The sequence below is a fragment of the Geotrypetes seraphini genome, chromosome 11 (assembly GCF_902459505.1).
Source record: "Geotrypetes seraphini chromosome 11, aGeoSer1.1, whole genome shotgun sequence".
NCBI classification, from domain to species: domain Eukaryota; kingdom Metazoa; phylum Chordata; class Amphibia; order Gymnophiona; family Dermophiidae; genus Geotrypetes; species Geotrypetes seraphini.
Window position 1 is genome coordinate 112,075,826 of NC_047094.1, and position 19,101 is coordinate 112,094,926.

General features: G+C 42.9%; 1 protein-coding gene across 2 annotated transcripts in view; it reads left to right on the plus strand.

Moving 5' to 3' along the window:
• Positions 1–19,101, plus strand: part of SULF2 (sulfatase 2) — a 277,195-nt gene that overhangs the window by 187,466 nt on the left and 70,628 nt on the right. For both annotated transcript variants that reach the window (XM_033963557.1, XM_033963556.1), the window contains exons 3-4: positions 1,311–1,545; positions 16,816–17,055. In XM_033963557.1, coding sequence (XP_033819448.1) covers positions 1,353–1,545; positions 16,816–17,055 — 433 coding nt within the window. In that variant the 5' untranslated portion in view covers positions 1,311–1,352. The remainder of the gene's footprint in view (positions 1–1,310; positions 1,546–16,815; positions 17,056–19,101) is intronic.

Sequence of the window (19,101 nt, forward strand, 5' to 3'; positions counted from 1 at the left end):
ACCAAGTTACTTGCAATCCAAGGTTTTACTACATATATTTTTTAAATATATGTAGGCTACCTCTGCCCTCTAAACACCCTTATAAAAGCTATTGTGTTGAACAAAAAGAGCACAATGGACCTCCATGGTTGACTGCCAAACTTTTATAGAAGGACTGTGTTTTGGCGGAACATCTGCATCAGGGGTGGTCAATGTCGGTATTACAGTCTGGATAACAACATCTGGGTTTTTTCAATATCAACAGCAGCCATGAGAAAGAAAGATCGCTAATCTATATGTTCTGTTGCCTCAATAGAGAGCCCTGGCAGCATTTTTTCCCCCCTCATTTGAGAGAATTGGCTACATTGTTTTTACCTTTATATGTGGTGGCATTGCCCACTGATATCGATAGTACAGAGGATATTATCCAGACTGTATTACCGACACCGATAACCTCTGACACAGTCGTTCCGCCAAAACACAGTCCTTCTACAAAAGTTTGGCGGTCAACCCAATCACGGAGGTCCATTGTGCTCTTTTTGTTCAACACAATAGCTTTTATAACAGTTTCCAAAGGGTGTTTAGAGGGCAGAGGTAGCCTTGTGTTGGGTCCTTCAATAATGTTTGTCTGTCGACCCACTCTTGGAGGCTCACTATGCTCTGTTTTCTTTGCTTTGGATTCCCCCCTCTCTTGTTGCTGTAAAAGTGATCATAGCACATCTCGGAAGTCCTGGTTACAAAATCGCCTCTTAGATGTAATGCTGATCACTTCTCGGCCTAATTTTGGCTAAGAGCTAAGCACAGGGTCTGAGCTAGGGCTTTCCATCTCATTTTGTGTGCTCCCTTGTGCACACCCTATTCTGATCCATGAACTGAATGATGGTTCCTTTTTAAACCTTTGGCACAAATGGACGACTTGTGCAATTTGAGAGGGAGAGAATTAACATCCTGTCATCTGAACTCTTTGGGGATAGAATGACGACCGAATCATTGCGAAAGCAAAACGATTAAGGTTTCTGCCTTTTTTTTTTAAAAAATGCAGCTTCTTCCTGTGTTGGGCACTGGGGTTTGCCACAGTTTATAGTTATACAAGCAAAAGCACGCTTTCACATCCTTTTATGGAGAAATGGAAGCACATTTTAACAAAAAAGATAACGATTTATTTTCCTAAAACCTAAAACGAAATGAGCTGATTGAGGATGAAGTGCATTGTGAACGTATTATGCTGTTTAAATTGAGGAAAAATCTCCTTTTTTTTTTTTTTATAGGCTTTACATGCAGTTTACTTTTCAAAAACAAATCTTACATTTCACACTCATCTTAATCTGTAGGGCTGCAAGCGAAGAGGCCAAGAACATCTTTTGTTAAGGAGGATGCCAAATCGACAGGTTATGGCGTGGCACAGCGTAGTCCTGGGGTTGCTCATCATGATTGCTTTTTCTCTGGTGGATGGAAGCTCTGCTTTCTTGGCAAATCAACGTATAAAGGGGCGATTTCAGAGGGACCGAAGAAACATCCGTCCAAACATCATCCTTGTTCTTACCGATGACCAAGATGTAGAACTCGGTGAGTAGGATATTGACAGCCAAAATAAAAACTGTATCCAATACAGGAATGGTGCTTTGAATTTCAACCCAAGCAACCTCTGAAGTTTGGGGGTGGGGGAGGGCCCAAGCAAGACGGAGCCTTAATACTTAATGCCTACCTTTCCAGAATAACCAGTGGTGATTTGGCATCACTAAAAGGGAAATTATGGGTCCCAGGAATTGGCAGTCGGCATATACTGATAGGCTTAGTGATGAGGCAAGCCGCCTTCCCCCACTTGAGCTTCCTTGTACCAGACAAGCCAATGTAAAGGGTGGGGCTTACTCTGATTTTCTCTCTTGATGCTACATAGCTATAGGTAGGCCCACAGGGACCCACCCACTTTGGGCTCAGGTCCACCCATCAGTGATTTGCCTTTTCTATAGTTGGCAGGGATCCCCAAGCCCTACCAGTTGACAACCTCCTTGGGCAGTCAGAGGAAGGATATTGCCACTGACTGATGAGCTTGGTAGGTGTTCTGGCTGCTCAAGGAGGTCTTCAGCTGGCGGGGCTTGAGGATCCTTGCCAGCTAAGATACTTACTATTTTAGTTGGTAGGGGTGCCAGGAGGGATGTGAAGGGGGTGTGAAGAGCAGGAGAGAATTTTATACCCAGCAACTTTAGGCTCAGGCCCACCTAAAAATTAGTAGTTTAGCTATGCTGCTGTTGGGACCAGCAATGTAAAAAGGAACTGTGAAAAGAGTAGATGCCCTGGGAAGAGACCATGAAAAGGGGAAGGGGGGGATTGGACCATAAAGCGGATTAAGGGTAGGGAGAGAGAGTACTTCAGAAGGGGCCAAGGGAGAGGAAAGAAGGGAGATGAATAGGGAATAGAATAAGAAACCTTGGTATTTTCTTAGCCACTGTTATATCTTCAAAGGGAACTCTCCCAGTTTCTAAATTGTTGGATAAAGGCTTCCCTTCTACCTCTAGAATCTTCTCTGAAAATTGTGCTCAGCCTGAATTTATGCCACTGTGCGGGAAGATAGATTTTCCCCTAGGATAACGTGACCATTTATTTTTTTCATCAAAAGGGGACATCTATTAATTGTCAGTCCCGCCCCCCAATCCCGTCCTAGTCCCGCCCTAGCCCCGCCTCAACCCTGCCCTAGCCCCGCCCCCAATCCCACCCCAAATTTCTTCCAGTCATTTTTCATGTACACATAATATCTTCATATTACTTCATAATGGTAACCTTAAAATTTAAAAAAAAAACTACAAAGCACACTATACACAGAGAAAATGTTAATTATCATTTGGGGTTTTCAAAGATGTCAAGGCAAATGACTTTAAAATATGCAATGTCACCTCAGTAACTATAGAAAAATAGACAAATATAGTGCAAAATATAGACAGTAGATATAAATTCTCAAAACTGACAGGTTTTGATCACTAAATTGAAAATAAAATCATTTTTCCTACCTTTGCTGTCTGGTGATTTCATGAGTCTCTGGTTGTGTTTCCTTCTTACTGTGTATCCTTTCTTTCATTTCTTTCTTTCTGTACTCAGACCCAACAATTGTCCCTTTCTATTCCCTCCCTCCTTCCTTCCTATGTCCTTAGTGCCCCCAGTGCCTCCTTCCTATGTCCTTAGTGCCCCCAGTGCCTCCTTCCCATGTCCATAGTGCCCCCCAGTGCCTCTGTCCTGTGTCCTTAGTGCCCCAATGCCTCTGTCTTGTGTCCCTAGTGCCCCCAGTGCTTCCTTCCCATGTCCATAGTACCCCCCAATGCCTCCTTCCCGTGTCCCTAGTGCCCCCAGTGCCTGTCCTGTGTCCTTAGTGCCCCCAGTGCCTGTCCTGTGTCCTTAGTGCCCCCAGTGCCTCCTTCCCATGTCCCTAGTGCCCCCAGTGCCTCCTTCCTATGTCTTCTCTTGTCTTTGTCCTTCCCCCGAAGCCAGCCTGCCTGCCTACTTCCTTCCCTCTCTCCAGTGCCTGATTCAACCCCCCCACCCGCAAATTCAACCCCCCCCCCCCATGATTCAACACCCTACCCCGCCTGCCCGTGTACCGACGCTGCCTGCCAGTCTGCCTCCCTGCCACGCGGATTGAAACGCTGGGCTGCCACCGATGCTTTTTGGCTTCTTCCCGACATCAATTTTTGACGTCGGAGAGGAAGTTCGGGCCAGTCAGGCAGCGATTGGCTGGCCCCGAACTTCCTCTCCGACGTCAAAATTGACGTTGGGAAGAAGCCAAGAAGCAGTGGCGGCGGACCAGCGTTTCAATCCGCGTGGTAGGGAGGAAACTGATCGGCCGTCCTGGTGTCCCCGCACACAGCTTCGGGACCCTGTCCCTGAAAATGGGACATTTTGGTGTCCTGAAGCGGTGGGTCGGGACAACGGGACGGTCGGCCCGAAAACGGGACTGTCCCGTTGAAAATGGGACGTATGGTCACCTTACCCTAGGAAGACAGTATAAAGGGCCTGATCTTTCTTTATAACCTCTGACATGCAACAAACTCTGATAATCTAGCAACCCCTCTCCCAACCAGATACCTCCCATGGAAGTCTGTCAGACCCTCCCCACCCATCTGAAAAAGGTGAAAGACAGGAGCAATGCTCACTCACTCCTGCCTTCAGTGCTGCTATCATCCAAAATGGCAGAAATGTGTTCTATTGCACCACTAGGAGGCAGCCCACCAAATAAGGCAATATTTTGTCATTTTGTGTATGAAAACCATGAATAAAATAGTCAACTTGCATAGGTTGGCCAGTATTGATCAATGCCCTCTTTTAAGGCAGTGACACACGGGAAAATGAGATGACCCTAGAGCAGAGCTGCCCAAGTCCGGTCCTCGAGATCTACTGGCAGGCCAGGTTTTCAGGATATCCACAATGAAACATGCATGAGAGAGATTTGCATACCAAGAAGGCAGTGCAGGCAAATCTCTCTCATGCATATTCATTGTGGATATCCTGAAAACCTGGCCTGCCAGTAGATCTCGAGGACCAGACTTGGGCAGCCCTGCCCTAGAGCATGAAAGGCGGCTCTGGATATTACATACCATTCCTCCCCAAGAAAGACTCATTACAGTTGACGTAACTCTCTGTGTGATTTTTGTGCAACACAATGGGTGAAGTTTCCCTTACTCCATGCTGTGTAGCAGAACAGAATGTGAAGCCAAAATCTGAAAAGAAATAAAGAATGATAGTTAAATAGGGCTTGAGTACAGGGTAGTATTGGCATAAAAAGCAGTCTGATCACATTACAAGAGACGCAAGACATGAAATGCATGAGAATGTTTTCTAAGATTTCCCTCTGCTTGCTTCCTTAATTCCAAAGATGACTGAGACGTTTCTTAATTAAAACTAGACAAAGAGAATGACCGGGGGGGATGAAGGTGTTTCAAAGCAAGAATGAAAGAGGGTGGTCTTCTGCACCATGGGACCAGTTTTAGTAATGTATACTGAGACATGCTAAATGCATTACGCTTAAATATTGTCTCTGCCAGTAATGCAATTCTAGAGGTCCTTGGGAGTACTTTGCAGATAATCTATATGACTTGGGCTTGTCAGTGCAAATTACGGTGGGATCTAGGGCCAGAATAATTAATCAGATCCCCCCACTCCTTCTACGCCCCACACACCACCTCTGTACCTCTTTAAATCTTCATCAGCATGAGCAGTTTCTCATGCCGGCATTGGCTTTCTCTCTGATGTCACTTCCTGGCCCCGCAACCTGGAGGTGATTTCAGAGGGCAAAAGACCAGAGTAGTTGCTTGTTCTGGCAAAGATTTAAAGAGGTACGGGGGGGGGGAAGGAGGGCATGAGCTTGGTGTTGGGGAGGGAAGGGAGGGCGGAAGCTTGGGGGGGGAGGGAGGGTGCAAGCATGGCATGGGGCAAAGAGGTGCCAGTGCTCCCACCAAGACGGTGCCTGGTGTGGTCCACCCCCTCACTACGCCACTGAATCAAATGTCGCGCATCACTAGATTTATCTAGTTCTTCGAGAATCTCTCCATTCCTAAACTATTAAGTTGTCATAAAGTCATTGGGTGAATTCTGAGTTTCTCTTTAGTATCTAAAGACCGAGGACTGAATTCTATAACTGGTGCCAACTATTAAAAAAAAAAAAAATGCTAAGTAGTATTCTATAAATGGTACTGAAAGTTAGGACTTGAAACATTTGAAAAAGGTGAAGCCATTCAGGACGGAGATATATAAACGGAAGGCGCTAACTGTAAGTAGAATATTACTTTCTGCTGTGGCTTATTGCTGACTGAAGGGCATGTTGAATTGAGAGACTGGGTTGAAATTTGAGATGTTCCCTAACGCAGCGGCACTACGAGCCACAAAACGGCATCTGAGGTGTTTAAACAGTCTAAAGAAAACAACGATGAAGGGAGCACAGTGGGTACTCAAATAATGAAATGAAAAAAAAGATAAAATTTAAAGTTGAATGACAAGCAAGTAGATATTTGTAAAGATAAAAAAGGAGAGCACCAGAGGGTAGGATTTTATGCCGATGAAAGAAAGAAAGGGAGCTTGGAGAAAACTCTCTACAACAGAAACTTTCTCCTGGTCCGCATGGCTGGCACGTCCATTGGGCCCAAGACAGCCTGTCCACGGTGTGATCAATGCAGCGTCTTCAGGCCGGCTCCCTGAGTGCTGCAGTGTACAAAGCCATGGGAAAAGGCTCCTACATGCGGCCTGCGCCTGAACCGAAAGCCTTCCCTCTGACGTTGCAACGTCAGAGGGAAGGCTTCCAGATGAGGTGCGGGACGGGCACGAGGAGCCGCTGCCCACAGCTTTGTGCAATGCAGCACTCAGGGAGTCGGCCCAAAGACGCTGCATTGTTCGCACGGTGGACCGGCCCAGAAGGCAAAGCACATGGCAGGAGAGAGACAACAACGATAGGGGAAATGCTTTTATTTCTTTTAATTAGTGATTGATTTGTCTGTTTTTTTATTTGAGTGATTGATTTGTCTGTACAGGAAGAAATGCATTTGTTTCTTTTCTTCTGGGGTTGTACTGCTTGCAGAGTCTTGCATCTTAGGGTTTGTTTGTAAATATTAGTATTTTTAGTTTTTGGTCCTGCATTTGCATGGGGTTATCTGTTTTCTGGTAGGAATGAATGTTGAAAAGCTTTGTGTATTTAAATTTTGTGGTTAACCATTATATGTTGTTAATACAATTATATTGTGTGTATATATGAAAAATGAATGGAAAAAATGGTGTTACAATTAGTACTATTATGGGGCGGGGTCTGGGTAGAGATGGGCACGACTTAGCCAATTGTTCTTCAACTGCCGGTCTGCGAACTGGAATTATTTTATTTCCGCCGGTCCATAGGTGTCAAAAGGTTGAAGAATACTGCTCTACGACTCCTGATAGTACTCTGAGGTTTTTCCTACCCCTGGACTCTATTTAAAGTCTGCCTATTTAAAGTATATTTCAAGTTTTAACCATTATATGTGACCTGGAGGCAAGATGGAGGACCTTAACAGTAAAAGAGAAAGTTTTATAGTAGGTCAGGGGTAGGCAATTCCGGTCCGCGAGAGCCGGAGCCAGGTCAGGTTTTCCGGATATCCACAATAAATATGCATGAGAGAGATTTGCATCTCAAGGAAGGCAGTGCATGCAAATCCATCTCGTACATATTCATTGTGGATATCCTGAAAACCTGACCTGGCTCCGGCTCTCGAGGACCAGAATTGCCTACCCCCGTAGTAGGTGATACTAGATTTTAAATGCTGCAAGAAAAAAAAAAATCAGTTGCCAATTATTCCAATAATTTTTAGTTTCAATATTAAGTTATGCATATGTACATAGCTACCATTTCATGCTTGCAGCAGAGAAATCCCGATTGGATAAGCAAGCATGAAATGGTAGCTATGTACATATGCATAACTTAATATTGAAACTAAAAATTATTGGAGTAGTTGGTAATGGTCATTTTTTTCTTGCAGTGTTTAAAATCTAGCATCGCCTCGTCCCTGAAGAAAGCCACTGAAACGTGAGCCACGTCGGAAAAGGTGCCACTGCTATGATAAGTTCACTTTAACAGTCAGCATGACTACAATATAAGAATTTAGAAGTTTGTTTAACTTAAAAGATAAACAGCAAAATAGTTGCATTATCAAATGTGGAATCGATGGCGATTGCTACCGATAAGGGTTAGGTTACCCCCATCGGCATTCTGAAGATTCCTGAAGAACACAGTTGGTGCTTCAGCTGTGCATTAGGAAATTTATTTGGTGCAATTGGTAATAGTGCCTTCATTTCACGCTTGATACAGGTGTCAAAAAGGCTTTCAAACAAGCGAGAAAACTACATCTGACAATCAGAGCCAGCAGAATGCCCCTAAACGTCCACTTCAACCACCACCACAAAAAAAAAAAAAAAAATAAACCCCAAGAGGCAGCATTAAAGCAGGGGTACAGATGTATCTGCCAAAGTTAGCAGCATTCTGTCAAGATGGTGAAAAATACCACGACTTCAGGTAGGATCACACTCAGTGTGAAGCACAGGCAGTGCTGGTGTATAAACTGAAGCCCTCAACGCAAAACTTGTCTGGTCATATTGGCATATTTTCACCAAGAGAACCATCACCCTAGGGCAGATTTTCAAAAGGGACTATACAAGACATTGGTGAGACACCACTTGGAGCCTCCTTTTTTAGTTTTGGAAGCTGTATTTTGCTAGGGATATACAGGCAGTCCCAGGGCTAAAAACGAGTTATGTTTTTAAAGTTGCTCTTAAGTCGGATTTTTGTATGTAACTCAGAACTTGTAAATGTTAAGATTCTTGCTGTTCACCTCTGCTCCCAGCTGACAAAAGGGCCAACTGTCCCTGTTCCCTCTAAGGTACAGCGTGCACAACCACACACTTCTTATTGTGACCATGCATCATTCCTGAATCTGACACAGGAGAAGTGGAGGAGTCTAGGCCACTGGAAATACTGCTCACTGAAATCAAATGAAGTCACCACCGCGTTCTTAAGTATGAGTCGTTCTTAAGTATGAGTCGTACTTAAGTCGGGCGTCTAACTCAGGGACTGCCTGTACACCTGAGCTACTTCACAATATAGGGGTGATGAGCTTGAAGTCCGGCCACTAGATGTCGCCGTTCTGGAATAACTGAAAATCCCTGTCCCATTAATGACATCTTCAGTTGTAGCTAAGCAAGGGAGCAGAAGCCCGCCCCAGGAATACAAACTCAGGTTCTCCACATAGCTGTACTCAACACTGCAACTGAGCCATTGGGCCAGCCCCACCATACACACGTTAATGGCATTACCACTATAATTACAACTCAAATCTAAGCCTTTTAATGGCTCCACTGGTACCAGTCACAGGAAGATTGATGTTACAAAGATAATTAGAAATATATTATGGAAGAGCCTTTAATGAGTTTACATGGCCCCTGAGGTCGGTCCTAATTGAAATGCAGGAAGTTGTATTCATCTTTTGCATTCAAGGTACTCTGCTTTCCGTGCTACATCTTGGATCTTATGTACTCATCAATATGGAACTTCCAGATCTGTCTAAACTCATAAAGTCTCAGCCTTACCATGGGACACAGCTGCAGAGTATCCATCAGTTAGAACCAAATGAATGTTTCTCAGTTCCATGTGTGCTGACAGAATATAGAGAGATTTCGGAAAAGGTCTGGCTGGTACACAGGCTCATATAGTGAATGATAGCAGTTGGAGAGATGAACGTGATTGTGTATTTGGAGAAAGAGCAAACACAAATTGCGCAGTGGTTGGCGCTACAGCCTCAGCACCCTGGGGTTGTGGGTTCAAACCCCGCGCTGCTCCTTGTGATCCTGGGCAAGTCACTTAATCCTCCACAGCCCCAGGTACGTTAGAGAGGTTGTGAGCCCACCGGGACAGATAGGGAAAATGCTTGAGTACCTGATTGTAAAACCGCTTAGATAACCTTGATAGGCGGTATATAAAATCCTAATGAAACTTGAAACTTATCCCTACGCCTCTTTCTTGATCTCTTGGGGGTCAATATTCAAAAGGATTTGAAGGAAATGGGTCACAGATTTGAGATATCACCTTTCTCTAGTTCTGGAGGACCAACAGCCAGTCAGATTTTTGGGATAGCCCTAATGAATATGCAAGAGAGAGAGAGATCTGCATATAATGGAGGTGACAGGCATGCAAATCTGTCCCATGCATATTCAATAATAATTTTATTTTTTATATACCGCCAAAGCCAAAGTAGTTCGAGGCGGTTTACAATACGAAGAGCTGGACATTCAGCGAAAAAATAAACAATGAAGTTTTTGAATACATGAACATTTGTAGGGAGGAAGGGGGACAGAGTAAAGTCACATTGTAGGGGCATCTAGTACATGAAAGTAGACTACAAGGGTAAGGCTTTAAGAGTTCTTGGTTACAAATTGATTAAACAAGTTGGTTTTGACTAGTTTTCTGAAGTTGAGGTAGGATGAGGAGTGCTTGATGATGTTACCTAGCCAGCTGTTCTGTTGACTGGCTTGGAAAGCAAGAGTTCTGTCAAGGAAACTTTTGTATCGGCAGATTTTTACTGTAGGGTGGCTAAACATATGTATTCTGCGGGTAGGTGTGGTGGAACAATCCAATTTAAAATGGGCGACCAGGTATAGGGGGACCAAACCAAGAATGGATTTGAAATAAAGGCAGGCAAATTTGAACAGCACTCTTTGCCTCTAGGGGCAGCCAATGGAGTTTTTAGTAGTAGGGGGGTTATGTGATCCCATTAGGGCTATCCTGAAAATCTGACTGGCTGGTGGTCCTCCAGAACAGGGTTGGGAACTACTGCTGTACTACATCCAACTTGATTTACATAGATTAATAGATTTAGTTTTAGAGCAAGTCATCTGGGATCTGTTCCTTTTGCAATATATATTCTACGATCCATTCAGTCGTGTCCGACCCTTGAAGGCCAGTCCTCGCCATGCTTCCCTGTTTTCCACAGCTTCTTTCAGTTGCTTGATGTTTATTCCCATGTCATTACCTAGTGTAATTATTATTGTGTAATCTGCCATGAACTGATGGTTTGGCAGTATATAAAAATAAACTACTATTATTATTTTTGATGGTATCCAGCCAACGGATCTTTGGTTTCCCCTACTTCCTATAACCACTGACCATTCCGAGTAGCACCTCCTTTTCTAGTGAATTTGCCCTCGGTACATGTCCAAAATAGGTCAATTTCTGTCTGGTAGCCTTCCAGAGTCAACTCTGGCTTTATATGATCAACAACATCTTTGTTGGTGATCTAGCTCAGTGGTTCTCAACCCTGTCTGGAGGTCTACCTGCCAGTCGGGTTTTTGGGATAACCCTAATGAATATGCATGAGAGATCTGCATATAATGGAGGTACCAGGCATGCAAATCTGCTCCATGCATATTCATTAGGGCTATCCTGAAACCTGACTGGCTGGTGGTCCTCCAGGACAGGGTTGGGAACCACTGATCTAGCTGTCCATGGGATTTGTACTTCTAACATATAGTAACCTAGTAAATGACGGCAGATAAAGACCCAAATGGTCCATCCAGTCTGCCTAACCTGATTCAATTTAAATTTTTAAATGTTTTCTTCTTAGCTATTTCTGGGCAAGAATCCAAAGCTCTACCCGGTACTGTGCTTGGGTTCCAATTGCTGAAATCTCCATCAAAACCTACACTCCAGCCCATCTACACTCTCCCAGCCATTGAAGCCCTCCTTAGCCCATCCTCCACTAAATGGCCATATACAGACACAGACCATACAAGTCTGCCCAGTACTGGCCTTAGTTCAATATTTAATATTATTTTCTGATTCTAGATCCTCTGTGTTCATCCCACGCTTCTTTGAACTCCGTCACCATTTTCCTCTCCACCACCTCTCTTGGGAGCGCATTCCAGGCATCCACCACCCTCTCCGTAAAGTAGAATTTCCTAACTTTACTCTTGAATCTACCATCTCTCAACCTCAGATTATGTCCTCTGGTTTTACCATTTCTCTGTCCCTAGTGGGCTCATAATCTAAGTTTTTGTGCTTGGGATACTAGAGAGTTAAGTGACTTGTCCAGAGTCACTTGAAGCTACAATTGGAATTGAACCCACTTCCCCAGGTTCTCAGTTCACTGCACTAACCGTTAAGACTATGCTACTCCAGCCTGGTTAAATCCCTCTGAGCTGGCCATGATTGGATTTTCAGTGGTAGTTAACCAGTTAGTGCGCTGAATATTCCTTCTAACTGCCAAAGCACTAAGGGCCTAGAGAATGACACGATGGACTAAATTCATCACCGTTCCCATCCCGGTGGATAATCCCTGGAAACCATCCGGTGTCATTCTTTAGTGTCTATCTCAACCTCAGTCCTTTTACACCAGCATTCTTCAGCGCAAGGCTTGCGGGTCAGTGGCAGAGCCTGTTCATACTCTGATTCTTATGTGAGCCAAGTATAGGACAGTCAAGCCATTGTGACATCACTGATGAGGTTGGCTCTTGGCATTGGTGGAATAAGGCATTATGACATCACAATATCTGCTTGGGATACTGGAGACTCTCATTATCTAGTGTCTATCTCAACCTCAGTCCTTCTACACCAGCATTCTTCAATGCAAGGCTTGAGGGTCAGTGGCTGTGTCCAATCATACACTGATTCTTCCCTTTCTCCTTAAAGAATGACATGGAGATGGTCTTCAGTGGTTAACCGCGGGGACGGGGATAGATTCTGTCCCTGTGTCATTCTCTAGAAGTACCTGGCAGAAACCCAAATAGCAACATTCCAGAGCTGAGATTGTGATGTCATAATGCCTCATTCCACCAATGCCTAAGAGCCAAACTCACCAGTGATGTCACAATGACTTGACTATCTTATACTTGACTCACTTAAGAACATAAGAATTGCCATTCCTGATAATTCCTAACATTCTATATACTCAAGTATTGCATCTCTGTCTTTGCACAGCTCAAACTACATTCCTAGCAACAGCTCTGCACAGTGTATGATCCCTTGCCACAAAAGTAGGAGATTGGGAACTACAGGTCAATTAGTCTGACCTCTGTGGTGAGTAATTAATGAAAATGATGATAGTAAGGTTCCTTGAATCTGATGGACTGCAGGATCTGAAACGTCATGGTTTTACTAGAGAACGGTCTTGTCAAGACAAATCTATTTAATTTCTTTGACTGAATAGCCAAACAGTTGGATCTAAATAGAACGCAAGATGTGGTGTGCTTAGATTTTAGCAAAGCCTTTCACATAGTTACACGTAAGCAACTGATAAACTTGAGTACCCTTGTTAGAGGCCCTAAAGTGAGTGCTTTAAAAACTTGATAAGCAGAGGGTGAACGTGGAAGTGGTTGATGGAGTTCAATCCAAAAACAGATGCTACCGGTGGTGGTGCTTCAGGGATTAGCCCATAGTCTGCCTTATGTTAGCATTTTTGAGAGTAATATTGCAGAAGAGCTGTCTGGTAAAGTTTTCTTCTTTGCAGATGATACCAAACTCTGTAAAAGGATCGATACCCCTTATGGTATAGATAGAATAAGGAAGGGTCTATTGAAGCTTGAAGAAGGGTCTAGACAGGGGTAAGCAATTCCAGTCCTTGAGAGCCACAGGCAGATTAGATTTTCAGGATATCCATAATGAACATATATGAGATGGATTTGCATGCACTGCCTCCTTGAGATGCAAATCTCTCTCATGCATATTTATTGTGGATATCCTGAAAACCTTGACCGGCCTGTGGCTCTCGAGGACCGGAATTGCCTACCCCTGGTCTAGAGTTTGGCAACTTAAATTTAAAGCTAAAAATTGCAGGGTCATGCATTTGGGCTTCAAAAAATCGAGGATAGAGTACATGTTATAGGAGGTGAATTGCTATGTGCGCAAAAGAAGAGGCCTTTGACATGATGGTATCTGATCATCTTAATAGAAAGGATAATGGCAGAAGCCAGAAGGATGCTCAGGTGCATAGGGAGAAGAATGCCCAGCAGGAAAAAGGAGTAAATCTTGAATTGTATTTTGAAAATTGAATAAATAAATAATAATAAAAAAAAAGGAAAAAGGAGGCGATAGTGTCTCTCTATAAGTTTCAAGTTTATTTGGGCTTGATAATAATAATAATAAATTTATTATTTTATACCGCCATTACCAAAAGTTCTAGGTGGTTTACACCATAAGAAACTGGACAATCGGTGAAATACATTCATACCATAGAGATAAAATCATTATAAAAAGTTTAAAATGTAATTGCAATCTTAAAAATACCCAACTAAGTAATAAATTTGACAAACAAAGAAGACAACTAATTTTCGAAAAGAACAGTAAGATATGGCTTGATGAATACATTCACCAAGCCAGGATTGTAATTTACCTGCCTGAAACGCTAAGTTCTTATCAAAAAAGGTCTTATATCCAACACCTTTTGGCTTAGGATAGGCAAATAAATAAGAACTTCTTGTATTCCTTGATGGTCTATATAACTCAAAATGAGGGGACAAGTAAATTGGAGACTCTCCTGATATCAACTTAAAGCAAATGCAAGAAAATTTAAATAGAATTCTTGCTTCCAACGCTAACCAGTGCAACAAACGATAATATGGGCTAATATACCGCTTTAATTACCAAAGTGGTTTACATTGTACAAAATTTAAAATATAAGTAAAAACGGGGACATGAAAATACAAACTACAAGATATTGCTGACGAGACATGCTACAAAAAGGGAAATGGGCAGGATTACATTACTTAAAAATAAAATGAAAGAGGAATGGCAAGAACGAAAGGGAGAAGGGGAATGTCCGATGTGTGGCCTTTGTCTGAGTCTCGTATACATTTAATCCTAGGTATAGATCTCGTGGTCATCTTTACAGAGAGAGGTTTTGAAGCTGGATTTGAAATTATTGGAGTCAGTTTCCTGTTTCTGGGCTAAAGGGAGGGCGTAACTACCGAATAGATAGTCTTGCATGTTGTATCGTAGAATAATTGTTGAACAGAAGGGACTGTTGGAAGATGCTGGCGTGAGGAACGAAGTGAGCGCAAAGATTCTACAGTGATGCTCCTTCTGGAGTACTGTGCGAAATTCGGGAGACAGCATTTTTATTAAAAGTGAAGTTATAAAATTTGCGGATGACACTAAACTCTGTAGCAGGGTTAGAACTGCGGAGAAATGTGAAGACCTACAAAGGGACCTGAACAAACTTGAGGAATGGGCAAATAAATGGCAGATGAACTTCAATGTAGAGAAATGCAAGGTCATGCATATAGGGAAAAAGAACCCGATGTTCAGCTACAAAATGGGGGGATTAGTACTAGGGGAAAGCAACCTTGAAAAAGACTTGGGTGTGCTGGTGGACACAACAATGAAGTCAACGGCACAATGCGCAGCAGCCTCAAAGAAAGCAAAGAGAATGTTGGGTATTATTAAGATGGGTATTACAACCAGAACGAAGGAAGTCATCTTGCATCTGTATCGTGCGATGGTGCACCCGAATCTGGAGTACTGTGTCCAATATTGGTCACCGTACCTAAAGAAGGACATGGAGATACTTGAGAGGGTTAAGAGAAGAGCGACAAGAATGATAAAAGGTATGGAAAACCTTTCATACGCAGACAGGTTAGAAAGGCTGGGGCTCTTCTCCCTGGAGAAGCGGAGACTCAGAGGAGACATGATAGAGACTTACAAGATCATGAAGGGCATAGAGAAGGTGGAGAGGGACAGATTCTTCAGCCTATTGGGAACCACACAAACAAGGGGGCACTCGGAGAAATTGAAAGGGGACAGGCTTAGAACCAATGCTAGGAAATTCTTTTTCACTCAGAGGGTGGTGGACACCTGGAATACGCTTCCGGAGGTTGTGATAGGACAGAGTACATTACGGGGTTTCAAAGAAGGATTGGATAAATTCCTGAAGGATACGGGGATTGAGGGATACAGATAGAGGTAGAGATAGGATTATGGAAGGATATAGGTAGAAGAAAAATGGGGATTGAAAGGTTTTAGACAAAGGATCACTTACAGGTCATGGACCTGATGGGCCGCCACAGGAGCGGACTGCTGGGCGCGATGGACCTCTGGTCTGACCCAGCGGAGGCAACTTCTTATGTTCTTATATATAAACAAGATGGAGTTGGTCCAGAGAGCAGCTACTAAAAAGTTTCAGTGGTCTTCAAAAAGCTTATTTTTATTTTTAAAAAATGTATATACTGTTTTAAACCAAAGCAGTGTACAAAGAACATACGAAATAAACAAATACATTTACACAAACAAAATGCAAGGCATAAAAGCCTCTCACGATCAAGCAAAGTTCAAGGTAAAAAATAAAACAACCTCACCTAGAAACATATGGGAACAGAGTTAAAAATCTCAAAATGTATTCTTTGATAGAAAGGCATCAGGGGGGGGTAGATATGAGGGGCATTCAATAATTTATCTACCTCAGTAGGAAAGAAGAGTTCTCAAAATATATATTTTTTTAAATTTTCAATATAGTCCCACATTTACACACTTACCCCCTCTTTTACTAAGGTGCGCTATTCTTTTTAGCGTGCGGTAAATATTAGTGCACGCTAATCACATGCTAAACACTAATGTGTGCATATTTTCCTATGGACGCATTAGTGGTTAGCGCATGTGTTGATTTAGCACGTGCTAAAACGCTTTTTAAAAGAGGGCCTTAGTGGCCTAGTAAGGATAGGAGGCACCTGGGGTGGTGGTGCCCCCCCCTCCGTGACCTCCTCTGCTCCATCCTCCGCTCCTTCCCATCCCCCACTCCACACTTGTGTTCTCCCTCCCCCCCAGTACCCCTAAATCTTCGCTAGTATGAGTGACTTCTGCAGCATGCTCCTCACGCCAGCATTGGATTTCCCTTCCACGTCACTTCCTGGCTCAAAAACCCGGAAGTGGTTCAGAGTGGAACCAGGCTGGCAAAAGCAACGAGCAGGAGAAGTTGCTCGCACTAGCGAAGATTGACAGAGGTACAGGATGGCACGAGAATGGCGTTGCGGAGAGGTGCCGGCACAACCCACCTACCCCCCCCCCCTTTAGTTACACCAGGTTTGAGGCTGTTGTTAACTGTGGGTTTGTAAATGTAAGGTACACGGATGCTGAATTACACTAGTAATAGGATCTCTCCATGCACCGTCGGGGTGCGTAAAAAGAGAATTGCCTCTCGGGCTTTTCTTCCATGCTCCATACGCTTAGTACATCAGGCCCTAGGTTTCGTTCTGGTTGCTAACTGCATGGCACATTCCCATGGTCTCTTTTAGCTGTTGTCCAGGATTGGGTAAGACTCCTAACGAAGAATGCGTGTAACTTGTGATTTATTTCAGGGTCCATGCAGGTGATGAACAAGACGAGGCGGATCATGGAACAAGGGGGTGCCCACTTCATCAATGCCTTTGTCACAACGCCTATGTGCTGCCCATCCCGCTCCTCCATTCTTACCGGCAAATATGTCCACAACCACAACACCTACACTAATAATGAGAACTGCTCCTCTGCATCCTGGCAGGCGCAACATGAAATACGCACGTTTGCAGTGTACCTCAACAATACAGGATACAGAACAGGTACCTTTTTTTTTTTAATATATAAAGAAATTCTTCTCCTTTGGCACTCCATGCCCTCCCCATCTAGTCCCATATGATGACTCCTTGTTCTCCTACATTTCTATTTTTTGTGGATTATCGGTTGCCTATTTGAATGATTTGGTCTGACGGCAGTACTCGGTGGTTAGACAATGGAGCTTTCAAATCTTGAAATTTATTTTTTAGCCTAAGTGGTTTACATTCAGGTACTCAAGCATTTTTCCCTATCTGTCCTGGTGGGCTCATATTCTGTCTAATGTACCTGGGGCCGTGGGGGATTAAGTGATTTGCCCAGGGGTCACAAGGAGCAGTGTGAGATTTGAACCCACAACCTCAGGGTGTTGAGGCTGTAGCTGTAACCAGTGTGCCGCACACTTCCCACACTCTGCTTCCACCTTTAACTTCATCGCTCACCCTGTGACCTGAACAAGTTACTCAGGGCCCCTTGTACAAAACCGTGGTAGCGATTCTCTCACGACAAATGCACTGAAGCCCATAGAAATTGAACGGGCTCTGGTCCATTTGCCGCAGGAGAAACCCCTATTGCAGCTTCATAAAAGGAGCCCTTAATCTCTCTGTTCAGACTGAGGTAGACTGGTTTTCTTACAAGCCCTGCAGAAAGCTATGTTCTTTGTTTATTTTTTTATTATAATTTTTGGTTTATTAATAAAATTCCAGTAATTCCCCACAAATGTGATTTGTTAAAACCACTTAGTTCTTTTTTTTTGTTTTTTTGTTATTAGCCTGGTCTCTGATGGTTACCATTAGTTTATTTTCTATGTAAATTCCTTCCCCCTTTTTTCCCCCCCAGGTAAATTTATGTTTTTAACCTCAGTTTTTTGTATAATTCATAATTGTACCTCTTACTTGTGGTGTTTTGCTTTTGATATGCATCACTGAGGTATAGCACTGTTCACAGGTTTCCAACATCCTCTCGTTCTTAATGTCACTTTATTTATTTTCACTTCATAAGTCACACAGTATCTTAATGGTTTACCTACGGAAGTGACAAATTAATTTTCACATTCACTATTTCAGGTTTTTTTATATAATCTTGTCTTAATTATTTGTGAACCGAGTCGAGCTCTGTTAGATGACCCGGTATATAAACCGAAAACTAGACTAGATTATTAAGATCACATACTACTTATATCATCACATAAGTTTTCATCCATTTATCACATAAAATTCCCCATTCACCCTATCATTCCTTTTCTCTAATTCATAAATCATTTTAAAATTTCTTTTACATATAGCACACCTCATATATTTTATAGGACCCCTGAAGAAGGCTTCTAGAGCCGAAATGTGGGCCGTGTAGGGTCCGCTGCATTAATTTCTCATGTGAATTTATGAGGGTTGTGTAGTTTATATGGTAAACTGAATAAACATTTACATCGGGGACATCTTTTCCACAGTTTTTTGGTTGTTTTTGGGTTTTGTTTTGTTTTTTGCTTTCTGCTTCATTTCTGTGGAAATTGTATTTATTTATTTTAAAAATTTGTATACCGTTTAAACTGAAACGGTTTACATATCGTTACATACATAATTCAATAAAACAAAATCAAACAAACATGAAAATACACTTCTCCCTCCGTATTCGCTATGATAAGGAATTAACAGAACCACAAATACAGAAAAACTGTGAATAACTTTTTCATATGTTGTTCACTGTTTTCTATTAAAAACCATCGTGAATAGAGTGAAACCGCGAATAACATGGTGGGAGACCTGGTCTGTTCCTGAAGGAGAGGCGAAACACGGTGAAGGAAGTGCTGGGAATCAGCGATTTTCTCTGTAAACGCTTGGAATCAGCGATTTCTCTATGCAAGCTGATGTAATTTGGGGGGGGGAGGAGCCAGCAAGCTAAAAACCGTGAATAATCGAAACCGCGAATGCTGAAACCGCGAATACGCAGGGAGAAGTGTATAATCCTCAGAAAATCATGTAAAAAGCCCAGCAGAAGAACAAGCACGAAAATCGATTTCTAGAAAAATGCATTAACAAATAACAGTGTTTTTAGTAGTT